The sequence below is a fragment of the Cyclopterus lumpus genome, chromosome 9, assembly GCF_009769545.1.
Source record: "Cyclopterus lumpus isolate fCycLum1 chromosome 9, fCycLum1.pri, whole genome shotgun sequence".
Lineage (NCBI taxonomy): Eukaryota > Metazoa > Chordata > Actinopteri > Perciformes > Cyclopteridae > Cyclopterus > Cyclopterus lumpus.
In genome coordinates this window covers 13,959,239-13,972,243 of record NC_046974.1, presented here as the reverse complement: position 1 = coordinate 13,972,243, position 13,005 = coordinate 13,959,239, and the positions used below count along the sequence as shown (strand labels likewise).

General features: G+C 39.4%; 1 protein-coding gene across 1 annotated transcript in view; it reads left to right on the top strand.

Moving 5' to 3' along the window:
• The window catches only part of LOC117735920 (EGF-like repeat and discoidin I-like domain-containing protein 3), a 61,261-nt gene that overhangs the window by 42,571 nt on the left and 5,685 nt on the right, over positions 1-13,005 (top strand). Inside the window, exon 9 of the mRNA XM_034540839.1 lies at positions 11,160-11,315. Coding sequence (XP_034396730.1) covers positions 11,160-11,315 — 156 coding nt within the window. The remainder of the gene's footprint in view (positions 1-11,159; positions 11,316-13,005) is intronic.

Below are 13,005 nucleotides of genomic sequence, written 5' to 3'. Positions count from 1 at the left end.
TAAATATCTACATCCCCATCAACCCACAGTAGTAGAAATGGTTTCTTGAAGTTGGAGGAAATAGAGTGAAAACGGTTTCGTGCCATGCCTCAGATGAGATCACTGCTTTGGTTTCCACACACAGTACAGTGGAGAAGATGGATTGTTTTGTACTAAAGGCAAGTCAGACAACACTTGCTATCAAGTTGGGACAGTTTTTAATCATATGCGCCGGAGATAAATTACAAATGGGGTCTTGTAATGGGCAATTGATGCCATTGAAAACGTAAATGTACATTTGCATTCATGAATGCTACTTTTCATTCATTGACAAAACAATAAGCAATCTGATTTTGTGGCCATTAAGGGCAGTTCACATTGACATATATGCCTTTACATGTCCTTAATCGTCACAATATCCGGTAAGAATAATATGTTCGCTAAAATGTTAGTTATAGTCAAGTTTATCCGTCTCCATCTCACTCTGTTCATGTAACAACACTCAATACTTAATTAACTTAGGTAGTTCCCCTACACATAGCCAGACTGTGTGAGATTAATAGAGCCAAAGTAATTTCATGTATAATAATATCTCTGTTAGAGCTAATATACATGCACGTTAGAAAACCGACAGGTTAGGCTTGTGTCCGCCTCCCACGTAACCGCGATCAAAGATTGGACCATCTTTGGCCGTGACTCATCTCGCAGATAGCTTTGTGGTATATTTGATTTATTGAGTATTAGTGAAGTGGTGGGTTCAAGGGAAATTCTGTCGCCCACAGCCAGAATATATTATGAGCACTCATACTAAATATGCAACTCTCCAAAGCATGCCTGCATTAATTGAGATTGCAATCTAGCCCTAATTCTCACCATTATCTTTTGTATTTCTCATTCGTTCCTTTTCTAAGTAAGTCCCATTATAATTACAAAATCTCTTTTACATGGGACCCCTTGCCAAGATAGCAGCAATACAGTGTTTCAAACAACGTACACACACACATTTATAACAAATAAAGCAAAACTCACAGAATCCTATGCCTTGGAAGACAGATGAATCGATCTAGCGGCAATTACACATTCAAATTAAAATAGCCTCCAAACCGTTTACAACATTTTAAAATGCTCTAATTGGGATCTAGCTGCAAATCTGTCTGCAAGAGATTGCAGGCTGCGGGGGCAGAGGACATAACAGTGTCTTTACCCATTTAAACCGGTAGGTGTCATTTAAGCACGGAAACTAGTGACTAGTTTTACGTGAGAAATACTGACAAAGATGAGAGGGCAGTCCAAGAATAGAATTTTAAATTCATTTGCACCAGTGAGTGTTAAATAAAAATACATCCAACAGCTTGTCACACCATGGTTATAGAAACATGGTTTATCCTTAAGAAACTGCAGAGAAGTATTATGCAGGGAATTAATGCCTTTAACTCCAAATGTATGCAGACAGAATTGTGTAATGTGTAAAGTTTATCCTACACATGCACACTTCTCACTTCAATGTATTTACTATATATATATATATATATATATATATATATATATATATATATATATATATATATATATATATATATACACTTGTACAGACATACACTTGTAATTCTTCTTTATGTAAATATATCAGATTACTAAAATAGCACGTCTCACATTCTCAGCATATTTTCCCACACCCTGACAAACCAACAAATGTGTGGCAAAGCAAAATAAATAAGAAATGTTTTTTGAGTTTGTTTTGGTCGGGTGCCATCTTTAGGCTTTGTACACAAGATTAAACAAAATACGAACCCTTTGGTTAAGCTCCAGCAGAGTGGCTGGTTCCACTGCCCCCTAAGCTAGTGCTGTGCAGATGCTTCACTACAGAAGATATTTATCTCCAAATGCACATCACATGATATGCTTGGCTGTTGTTTTCTTTCATAACAGGACATTTTCTTTCTCTTTTCCTGATCCAAACAAGCCGTTCAGGTATCACGTACAACCACTGCCGTACTGTATTTGTATATGTTAATGGTAGAATGGTTCACAAGTTAAACAAACCGAACAGATCAGGTCTGTTCTACATAGCTACAGCTCATGTCTTTGTTTCACATTATGTTTAGACACTTTTCCTCCAAATTTGGAAAGAGCTCTTTAGTAACTGTACTGCCATGTAAATTCACTTTTGGCTATTACCTACCACTTTTTTTTCCAACCAGTGGAAGTTTTCAGTGTAGAGACAGGAACCAGAACCCATCGAGTACATTATTACATTACATTACATGTCATTTAGCTGACGCTTTTATCCAAAGCGACTTACAATCATGTTACAGTCATAGACACAGCTACAGGGAGCAATTCAGGGTTAAGTGTCTTGCTCAAGGACACATCGACTAGGGCGGGGATTGAACCGCCAAGCCCCTGATTGAAAGACGGAGCTACTAACCATTGACCCACAGTTGCCCTCAGTCGTACATTCTTTATAACGCATATCGTGTACATCTGTACTGGAAATAATGATTCAGTCTTAAGTTTTCTTTTAATCACACCCAAAACATTTACAAATGTCATGTGTGGACATTGATAGTGCAAAATGTGTCACTTCATTTGCAACTTGTTTAATTTATTTGTATCCTGCAAAGGTTACAAAACAAGCTATGAAAGTAATTCCGTTCTGGTGGTTAATTTGTTATCCCCTGTCTCCGAGGTTTTCACACCCAATTATCTCCTAAAGTGATAAATATGTGTGGTGTGCGGATGTGGCGGCCTGATAATCACCTCTGCCTCTGATGATGCAGAGTGAGCTCAAACTTGGGTGTGAAAACCTTGAGATAATTACCGCTATACAAATGGTATATTGATGCAGATTTTATATTCGGCATATAAGTACAGTCTTTGTCACACATCAGTCATTTAGGTACCTGACATGTAATGACCATTTGCGTTTGTGTTATTACTCAGTGGCCACCAGAGAGGATGAAGCCAAGCAAAGGTGGTCCAGACACCTAATTTGTTCCCACTTTTTGGGAATTCAACAAAAAAAAGTTTGACCTTGGAACCATGTAGTGAGTGTGGTCTTAGAGTGACTTGTGGAAAATGATAGTGTCAGTCCAGACACACAAAGACAAAGCAGCAAAAAATGAGGTAAAAGGCACATGATAATGTTCTTGGTGGTTATAGTGTTGAAAACTCTATAATCAATGTTTTAAAGAAATATGTTTTTCCTATGAGTAAGAACTCAGTGCCAGTAGGCAAAGTGAAGGGATGGATTAACAAGTCTACCAGCACCAAGGGTCTTTCACTGGTTATACCTGAGGAGACTGCTGCAGGCTGAATGCCAGAGGACAAGTACGAGCTGCAGTTCAAATACAACTCAACACTTCATCTGGGATCATTAATCTTGTACAGCCCAGCTGCGTCGGGTCACCTTCTCCTTGTGTGTTGAGTGACAGAGTCTTTTCTGTCCCATTAATCTGATACAAACAGTTGCAGACAAAAATATTGGCAGAACACATACTATATATATATATATATATATATATGTATGCAAATGTAGTGTACCAGTAATGAGTGGCAGTGGGAGGCGAGTAACTTAAAGCATGTAGGGAGCACACAGGATCAAGGAAGAGACAGACAGGAACATGTAGAGAGGCAGAAGCAGACCAGGACACACTCAGGACTGTTGACATTAATGAAATACATTTTGTGTAGAGCAAATGAAATAAAACTTGCAAAATGCATTGTTAATGAATTCCACTTTTAAGTGTAGCTTTCACTCATAACATTTAAAACTGTAACAAGTTAGATCAAATAAATGTTGCACTTCCATAGAGCAGCATGCCATAGAGCATTCAAATAAGTATTGTTGTCTTTATTTCATCTAAAGACAATGACCTTACATAATACACGTTGCACATGTTATCATAGATGTATCCAAACATTAAAGTTATCAAATTAATTTCAGAAATAGTAGTTATTGGAATAATCTTGATGGAAAAATGAGAGTTTGGCATCCTACATACTGTTTTAAGCCTTACGTGACCTTAAGGGGAGGTTTGTGGTCAAAAGTAAATGTTAACTACCAGAAGCCAGTTTCAGTATAAATCAGGTTTCCCTTTTTTATATTTCAGATATAACATTTCCATTCGGTGTCTTTAAAAGTATCATCACATTGTCAAAAATAATAATGAATTACAATGGCAATAAATAATATACTGCTGAAGTTAAGTATCCCAGCTTTTGCAAGTGGTTCCAAAAGCATCAAAGCTTGTTGACACTTCGCATAGAGAGCATTGTCTCATGTAGAATAGAGGCTAGAAGGAACTGTAAGAAGACATACGGCAGATTGATTCCCGCTCAGTGCCTGTGAGCATGCATTTGTTGTAATCAAACCGGATATTATCATTACACCAATTTTGTCGAGCACAGCTTCCTAATCAAATCGCTACCTCAAATACAGCACTGCTGACAACAGACTCTATTTCCTTTAATCGATAGAATTAGCTGGTTGTTTGTTTCATCCATCCACAGAGGAAAATGGCTTTAATTTGTACTATTGAAACACTTATCTCTTTTCGAGTGTTTATGCAGCAAAGATGAAGCGTGTCCTTTCTAAAGACAGAAAAGCTGCCTCCAAGAGACTGAAGGCATTGTTTCATGAAAGGGTTTAAGAGGGATTTTGATCATATGGAATTGCAATGATCGTGTCTATATTTCAAGAAAAAGTGACTTGTACTTTGTTAGAATTACTTGCATGGACTGTGAGAATTGATTGGGAACGTTCAAGTGTGAGATGTCTTCGGTGTCCTTCAAGCTTGATCCACCCTCAATGAGAAACAGTCCCTACAACAATGATGTTTCAGGCAGCATACAGAGGCTATCCTCTAAATCCAGCATTTGTATTACTGTCGTACTATATTATTCTAGTAGAAACTAGATAGAGGCACTTGTCCCTGCAGATCTGACCATTCAAAGTTCTAATCACATTAGAGATACCTCCTTTATTCTACTGCTCAGCCTTTTATTATTATTTGTCATACTACTCTCCACAAGAAAATGGATAAACGAAAACGGCACCTCCAGCCAAATGTCTTGCTGAACTAATTAAAGTAACAGAACGTTAGAGGGACCACTTCTCCAGGTGATTACTGTTACTGCCACCACTGAGAAGCACACATACATTTATGCACAGCTGTGATGCTGTAAAAAGTATGAAATGCATGAACAGTGGCTTGAGCATACCGTCTAGTCGGCCGGGCTGCATCTACACTCCTATGCATGTAAATTGCATTTTGATTAAACCTTCACAGGAATTACCATGACAATATTAATAATCCAACACAGTAGGAAACACATCGCCAACTAAGCCAACAGCATTGCATCTTCTTTCTTCTGAGCTATGGCACTGCACACTGTAGCCAGGATGACAGATGTAACCATGACTGCAAATTGCTCAGCCACAATTTGCTTTGGCACATGTGCCAGCCCAGTTTCAGAAAGGCATGATCAAATGTGAACCTGTGTAGCTACAGTCAGTGCATGATTACAAGACTTGGCAATCAGGGTGATATCAAGAGGGATTGTTGTGGGTCCTTATCCAACTCCTATAGAGAAGCCTGTCAGATGGGATCCATCTGATACTCGATATGGAAGTGCTGGCTACCCAGTTGTAGACCTTCATATTAAAAATGTTCTCAAATTTTGATTGACAACATTTTTTGCCAGCAGCTATTGCCAATTCAATCATCTAGAAAACATTATCCAAGAATTCAAGGAGAATTGAGAAGTATCCACACTAATTTGAAAACATGCCTGATGTAAAGTTCATTAAGGCATTATCATCAGAGCCTCATTTTAATCCTGTCCAATGTGGCTCTATTTTATTCAATTTCCCTTCAGCTAGTATGCTTATTTAATTAGCTTCCAAATTAAGTTACGGAAGGGGGGATAAATCTATCTGCTTCCCTAATTCAATTGGGTGGTTTTTAGTGTCCCCTCCCTCCAACTATAGCCTTAATGTACAGGTTTGCTTGGAACCTGTGTAATGTTACTCTTTTGTTTTCATTACCCAAGGAAGCCATCTTATCCTTCAACACCATATCTTCATTTCTCTCTCTCTACCTCTCAGCTACCGTAGGAAGCATGTGTATATATATATATATATATATATATATATATATATATATATATGAGTGATTCATGAGTCTGAAGCAGCGCCTGTTCTAATCGTGGGATCTGCAGTAATTGTCAGAAGCGATGGCGCCTGGACTTAATTCAGTGCAGCAGAGATTGGGTATCCTACGTTTACATCACACATCTTTATGTTATGTGCCCAGGAGAGTGTGGACCGCACTTAAACATTAGTACTACATTTACATTTAGAATACTGGACATTGATTCATTTCAGGATAATTATGATATTGCAAAAAACACTTTTGTTCATAAATGTTATCTGTTTTGCAATTATATGGTTCCCTTTTTCATTGCGTGCGAAGCACACCTTGTTTTTGTGTGTGTGTGTGTGTGTGTGTGTGTGTGTGTGTGTGTGTGTGTGTGTGTGTGTGTGTGTGTGTGTGTGTGTGTGTGTGTGTGTGTGTGTGTGTGTGTGTGTGTGTGTGTGTGTGTGTGTGTGTGTGTGTGTGTGTGTGTGTGTGTGTGTGTGTGTGTGTGTGTGTGTGTGTGTGAGAGCACACGTGTGATAATTTGATATGAATATTTTATATACCATGTGAGAAGCAGGAAAGGGGAAGGAGGAGCAACAATGAGCTGTTTGTGCAGCAGCCAGACTTGTAAACAATTTGATTTTTAACTCACCTCGTTGAAGGAACTTTAAAAACCAGTATGCTCATTTTCAGAATAGGAACACCATATTTTATATTATTAAATCATTTCACATTTTACACATGCTTAATATTCAAACAGGAGGCATTCATTCTCCTCCAGCAAGAATTACAGATTTGATTTCAGACAAGATCACTCCGGGAGACAGACTACTTTAGATTTGATCAGTACGCAAGTGTCTATCACATGTGTAGTTGTAGTGAACATTAAACAGAGTGTGAAATCCCCCAAGTCCCTTACTAGTGCAGCGTCAAGGCTATTACTTACGCATATAGATCCCTCACCTGACTCATGCTGACACAGTATGCAACTCTCTGGTTCTTTAGATGCTGTTCTCTTTGCTGTAATAACTCCAAATGATCCAGACCACCATGGTTGATTACTCCCTGTTCCTCTTGCCATGGCCAATTCCCTTCATTGGTCCATCAACCATTTAGACTTAACTTGACACGCTGCACTGAGGCTCCTTCTGTTTTATGGCCGTGTGCTCTGAATTGCCCATTAGAACCTCAGGTAGTAATGTATGTGCTGCAATGTGCTTTAATGTAGTGGATTTCATGGGAGAAAAGAATAGGAATTATAAGTTGTTTTTTTTCTAAAGCACTCATGTTATGTTGTTAAATTATAGATGGAGAGCAAGATGTCTACAAAACAAAATGCTGACCATGCACTGTGTTTCTAAAGTCCATGACCTAAGTAGTGGATCAATGGGCCGACCACCAGACAGACATTTGTATCCCATAGAATTATGACTAAAAATGCGTGACTGCACTGTGAGCGTTGTGTTTTTGAAAAAGAGATTTATTCATTCTTTGCAGATTGCCTGAGGTTATCTAGATGCAGGTGCCGTTCATTATGTGTTTAAGGATATTAGACATACTGTGAAGACATATTCTAATAATAATAACACATAATTTAATGTCAGTTGCATGCAACACTGCTTCATGTAAGTGTGCTGGCATGAAGACTAGAGTGAATAGGAGGGGAAGGTTGTTCAATGCATAGCGATGTCCTCGCCATGTGAAAGTGTTTGGCATACACTGTGTGTGTGTGTGTGTGTGTGTGTGTGTGTGTGTGTGTGTGTGTGTGTGTGTGTGTGTGTGTGTGTGTGTGTGTGTGTGTGTGTGTGTGTGTGTGTGTGTGTGTGTGTGTGTGTGTGTGTGTGTGTGTGTGTGTGTGTGTGTGTGTGTGTGTGTGTGTGTGCGAGCGCGTGCGTGTGATCCAAAAATCTAAGTCTATGAGGGGCTGCCGGCTGTGTGTTTTCTACAGTAATAAACTAAACAAATAAAATAATGAATATTGAGTCTCAGCAAAAACATCAGCCCAAAGAAATTAGCCTGAGTAGGGCTGTACGTATGCCACAACCTATTGCAGTACTGTTCATTTTCACTTTCCTTGGACAATGATGTGCTTTCCCACAGGAAAAGTCATACACGTCACAGAACGAACCTTCACGCTCAGTGACACTCAGCCTCCTGGTTCATCTCAATAAACTGGCTCAACCAGCTCACCTCTGTGTGGAATGGCACATTTCTTTACATTTAGAAAGGTGTCATGACACAAACAGGCTTTTCTTTGCTCTCAGTAGAGAAGTGCTGTACTCAGTCAGCCATTTGTCTGAAAACGGTCCACCTTCAGCTTCATCGATCTTTTTGTAGTCATTTAAGCTTTGCTTTTCAGGTTGAGGGGCTTTTCTGAAGATGGTAGGCTTGCAGCAGCGCGGAATGTAAAACTATATTCAGATAGCAGGCATATCTGACATTGTTAAAGTTCATGCAAATAGAACTCACATTCCCCCAGGACACTTCTTCTATGGCCAAAAGCACACCATGGAGTTCACCGTTCCCTCCATGGGAACCAAAGACATAAACAGTGGACATTACCATGATATCTTGACTATCAGTATTGGTCAAGCTCCAGAAATGTTGCATCTTTCATAAGATTGTCCCTTCCTCCTAAATGCCCAATTAACCCCTCCAGGGTTTCTCCTTCGGATCATTTATTTAATGTTAAGGAACAACATGAGGTTTACATTGCAACGTTTTTTAGTATGATGTGGTGTTTCTGCGTATGATTAGGAAAATAACTCGCTGAAGATTTTCCAAGAGCAATGAAACTTTCTCCACAGCTTAGAGCTCTCATGAACAAGCCCTGTTGAGGGCTTGATGGGCCGAAGCACTATTCTACTCATTCCTTCATCTGTTGTGTGCATTCAGTTTGGAATTCTGCACTGTGACCTAAGACAATGTAAAGAAAGTATAAGCAAACACATATTAAATGTCCCACAGGCTTTGAAGATTGAGTCTTCAGCATATACAGTTATATTAGCACAGCTGGAGGGAGAATGTCAGCAGGATGCCATGAAAGTGCTTTATTCATAAAAAAGTTTGTTGTTCTGCTCCTTATGAAGCTGACTCACTGCATTAATCTCTTTATCCTGCAATGTCAAAGCCACTTCAAATGGGGACACAAGATTTACACACCGACTCTCTTCTTAATGAGCAGGGGAGATGAGTGTTTGTCTGTCAGAAGTGAACAAGTACATGTAAATGACTCTCTCTCACTTTTCAATGTGCAGCTGTACTGTTGGGAAAAATGGAGGCTGAGATTTGAGCTACATGAATCTTATTTTTAATCTCAGACACAGCGAGCAAAATCCTAAAATTGATTCTCATGGTTTATTTCTTTGAAACATGTATGCCATGAGCGTTCTGCGATTGCTACAAAGACTTCACACGGTAGTTTGTCTGGGTTAACAGCTCGTGGAGGTGGGAAAAAACAGAAGGTGGGGGCGGCAGGAGAGGCCTTGCTTTGACAAGCTTATCTCGCCCCCTAATTCAGTTTGGGCCATCAAAGTGTTGAGAGGCGCCGTCGCTAGAGGCGGTTGTATTTTTTGACCGCTACCTGTGACAGCAATTAAAGGTTCCCCTTCAAGCCTGCCTTTGTTTTGGTGGCAGACTTGACTGCTTGAGTAGAACGGGATTACCTCAACATTCTGCAACTGGAGCATAATCAAAGCCTCACAATGCAAGGTGTCATGCCCCTCTAAATCAACCAGGCAGCCCCTGCCACTGTTTCTTTTGCTGTTGCTGTGACATTATTGTTATTATAACAGAGCTGTAGTTTAAAGGTATTCATATACAACACAGGAAAATATTCCGATCAGCTGCCGCAGCCGCATTCAGAGGCTGAAATGAGCATTACTTTACCAAAAACAACAAACAGATGCAGAGGCTGCCACCATTGGAAGGAGAAACGTCATGAATATTGTATTGTACTGTGCAGCATCTGCATAATTACATATCTGTAACCAGAGAATTGTTTAAAGTTGTACTGTGCAGCATCTGCATAATTGCATACCTGTAACCTGCTGTCCCACTTTCATTAGCTTAACATCTCACAAATGGAGAACTGGGAGTTTATCCACTTGGATGCCTTTTTAGAAAGCTGAGAGTTTGCCTTGTACATTCTACGGCATGGCTTTGTCTACATGTGTGTCAGGACCCAGGCCTATGCCTAATTATGTACAGAGCAGGGTTCTACCGCACCTCAGAACACCCATGTGATACCAAGGGAGCAGTCCTCAAGCTTAAAGTAGCTAGGAGGAAAGAGAAGCTCTAACATATTGCAGGCACTAAAGGTGCAGTGCAGCTTAGCATCTTACCATGACGTGCACACTGGTGTTCTGCAATGGGACTGTGAGGGAACTGAGTCACAACTTTTGCATTCAGTTTGTTTGCTTATTTGTTTAATCTACACAGAGCCTTTTTGTTTTGTCGGATTCGTGTGACACTGTTTTTTTATCCTGCCTTGACTATGAGCTGGTGATCTTTAAATGTTAAAAAGATGTGAAAATGCAATTATTCACATCTTTTGTGGAGTTATGATACTACTTATTCTTTTTGTCGTTCTTTTTGGGTTCATCTTAACTTCGTTTTTTAATCTTAGCCCAACAGTGTTATGTACATTACCAAATAATAAAGCATAACTGAATGCTACAATTTCTTTATAAATATCAATCTGTGTGTTTGCTGCCGAGCATCCATGCGTTGTAAATTGTTTGCAACAAATGAGAACCTATTAAAAATTAACCCAGATGGAGCAGCCTCCGAAGCGGCTGCAGCGTGTTATTTCTGTTTTGCTGAGGCGAGGTTGTGGACTTAGCTTTGTTGTTCAATATTCTGTGAATAATTTAAACTGACTTTATGTGTCTTTTATACAGTAAATCCTCTGATGACATCAAAAGAAAAAAAGATGCTGACTAGATTCTGCATCTCTCACACTTTTTTACTTGCTAGGTTTCTTGAGAAAGTTACTATTGTACTGATATCTTTCTCTCCGTTTCTTCCCTCTCTCAGGTGGACTTGCGTGTGCCTACCAAGGTCACAGGTATAATTACCCAGGGAGCTAAAGACTTTGGCCATGTCCAGTTTGTTGGCTCTTACAAACTGGCATACAGTAATAATGGAGAGCGGTGGAAAGTATATCAAGATGAGAAACAGGGGAAGGACAAGGTAAGAAGTTTTCACAGCCCGCAATGAACACAATCAAACACAAATCACACAGTATTTGGTCATTTTTGACCAATGTTAACTGACAATCAGATTGAACACATCTTTGTTATCATGTGCACATAGCAAACACTGACAAATACTGTAGAATCATAAATGCCTGCCCGTGGGAACTGTGAGTACTGAAAGTTTTGAATTATATATCACATTATGAGAAAAGGGTCATTCTGGGTAGAGAGAGCTAACAGAAATAATGGATAAGGAAAGACGGAAACCTAAGAGAGACAAAAACACTCGCAAAAGGTTGTTTAGTATAAAGTGTGGACGTTTCCTTTTCAGGCCCTGTCTGTTACTCCTCTCCACTTCCCTGTAGCATTTTCTTATCTGTGGCTCAAACTGAGCCTGCCGGGTCTTCATACTGCCTCTCTGGTTTGGGATCAGATAAGCCTGGACTGTCAACCTGGCCTGGCCAGTGCTATGCTGAAAATCTTGTTTACGGCCCTTCAACAGAGTGCATGTCCATTCCAATCGCCCACGACAACAGAGACAGAGCAGGACAGCAGCAGCCTCTGTGCTGCTATCAGGAGGGCTGCAGGCCCAGTGTTACGGTGGGCGCTGAGGCCCCGTGTCTTTAAGAGATAGTGTTTACTCTGCTGTTGTCTGGTTATTGAGCCCAACTTTGTCTGCTTATTCATGGACTGCTAAAGTGTTGACTATGCTAAATCAGAAGATCTAATATGATTCATACATGCATTTTGCACAAATAAAATACTGTAGAGGTGCTTTCAAAATAATTCACAGTATTATACAAGATCATGATATATCAACATTATCAACTGTATAATATGTTCAAATCTGCAGTGTAATATAAATCGTACTTGTCTTGAAGTATTTAAGATCATATAAAAAGTGTAAGGATTATTTGCGGAAGACATTTTCATTAATAAATATAAATCACAGTGTGTATAAGATATGTAATCAAACTGTTAGGATCTATATATGTTGTAACATTCAGTTGAAAGAGTTGTAGTTGCGCATTTTATTTTGTGACCGAGTGTAAAAGTGTGCACCGGATTAATTAAATCTGAGTGCCTTGAGTACCATATGTTTAATAGTATTTGATTCATATTGCGAGACAGATTGTTTTTGATTGCTCTATATTTAATCTTCAATATGTATTTTCACTCATTCATTTTGGCATTCAATAACACAATATGGAAGCATTTGTGGATATTTTAAAATGGCTTTTTAATTTGCCGTCATACTTGATTTCATGGTTCAACTGCAGCCCATGCCTTGCATTCTTTGCACATAAAAGCATCAGCTATGATGTTGGGCTTTCTCATAACAACTGCTTCTGAGCAGTTTGTAAAGGTTGTGGGATAACTTCAACTGCCATTTCAAAAGTTGATTGTCTGAAACAAAGGCTTTTTAATTTGTTTTGTTCAATGTGGTAGACCTAGAAGGAAATATGACAGCTCCTTGAAAATGCCCCCTCAATAGCCAGATGTCAATTCATCCCTGTATCCTGGTTGTGGGAACTAGTGCAGCAGCCTATGCCCGGAAATATTTTTCCATCTCTGCAGTTCACATTCCTCGCTTGAGGAGTTTATAATTTCAACACCCACGATTATCTTTGGATACGGGCCACTGCATGCTCAGCATGATTTTCACTCGAATAATCACAAGACCG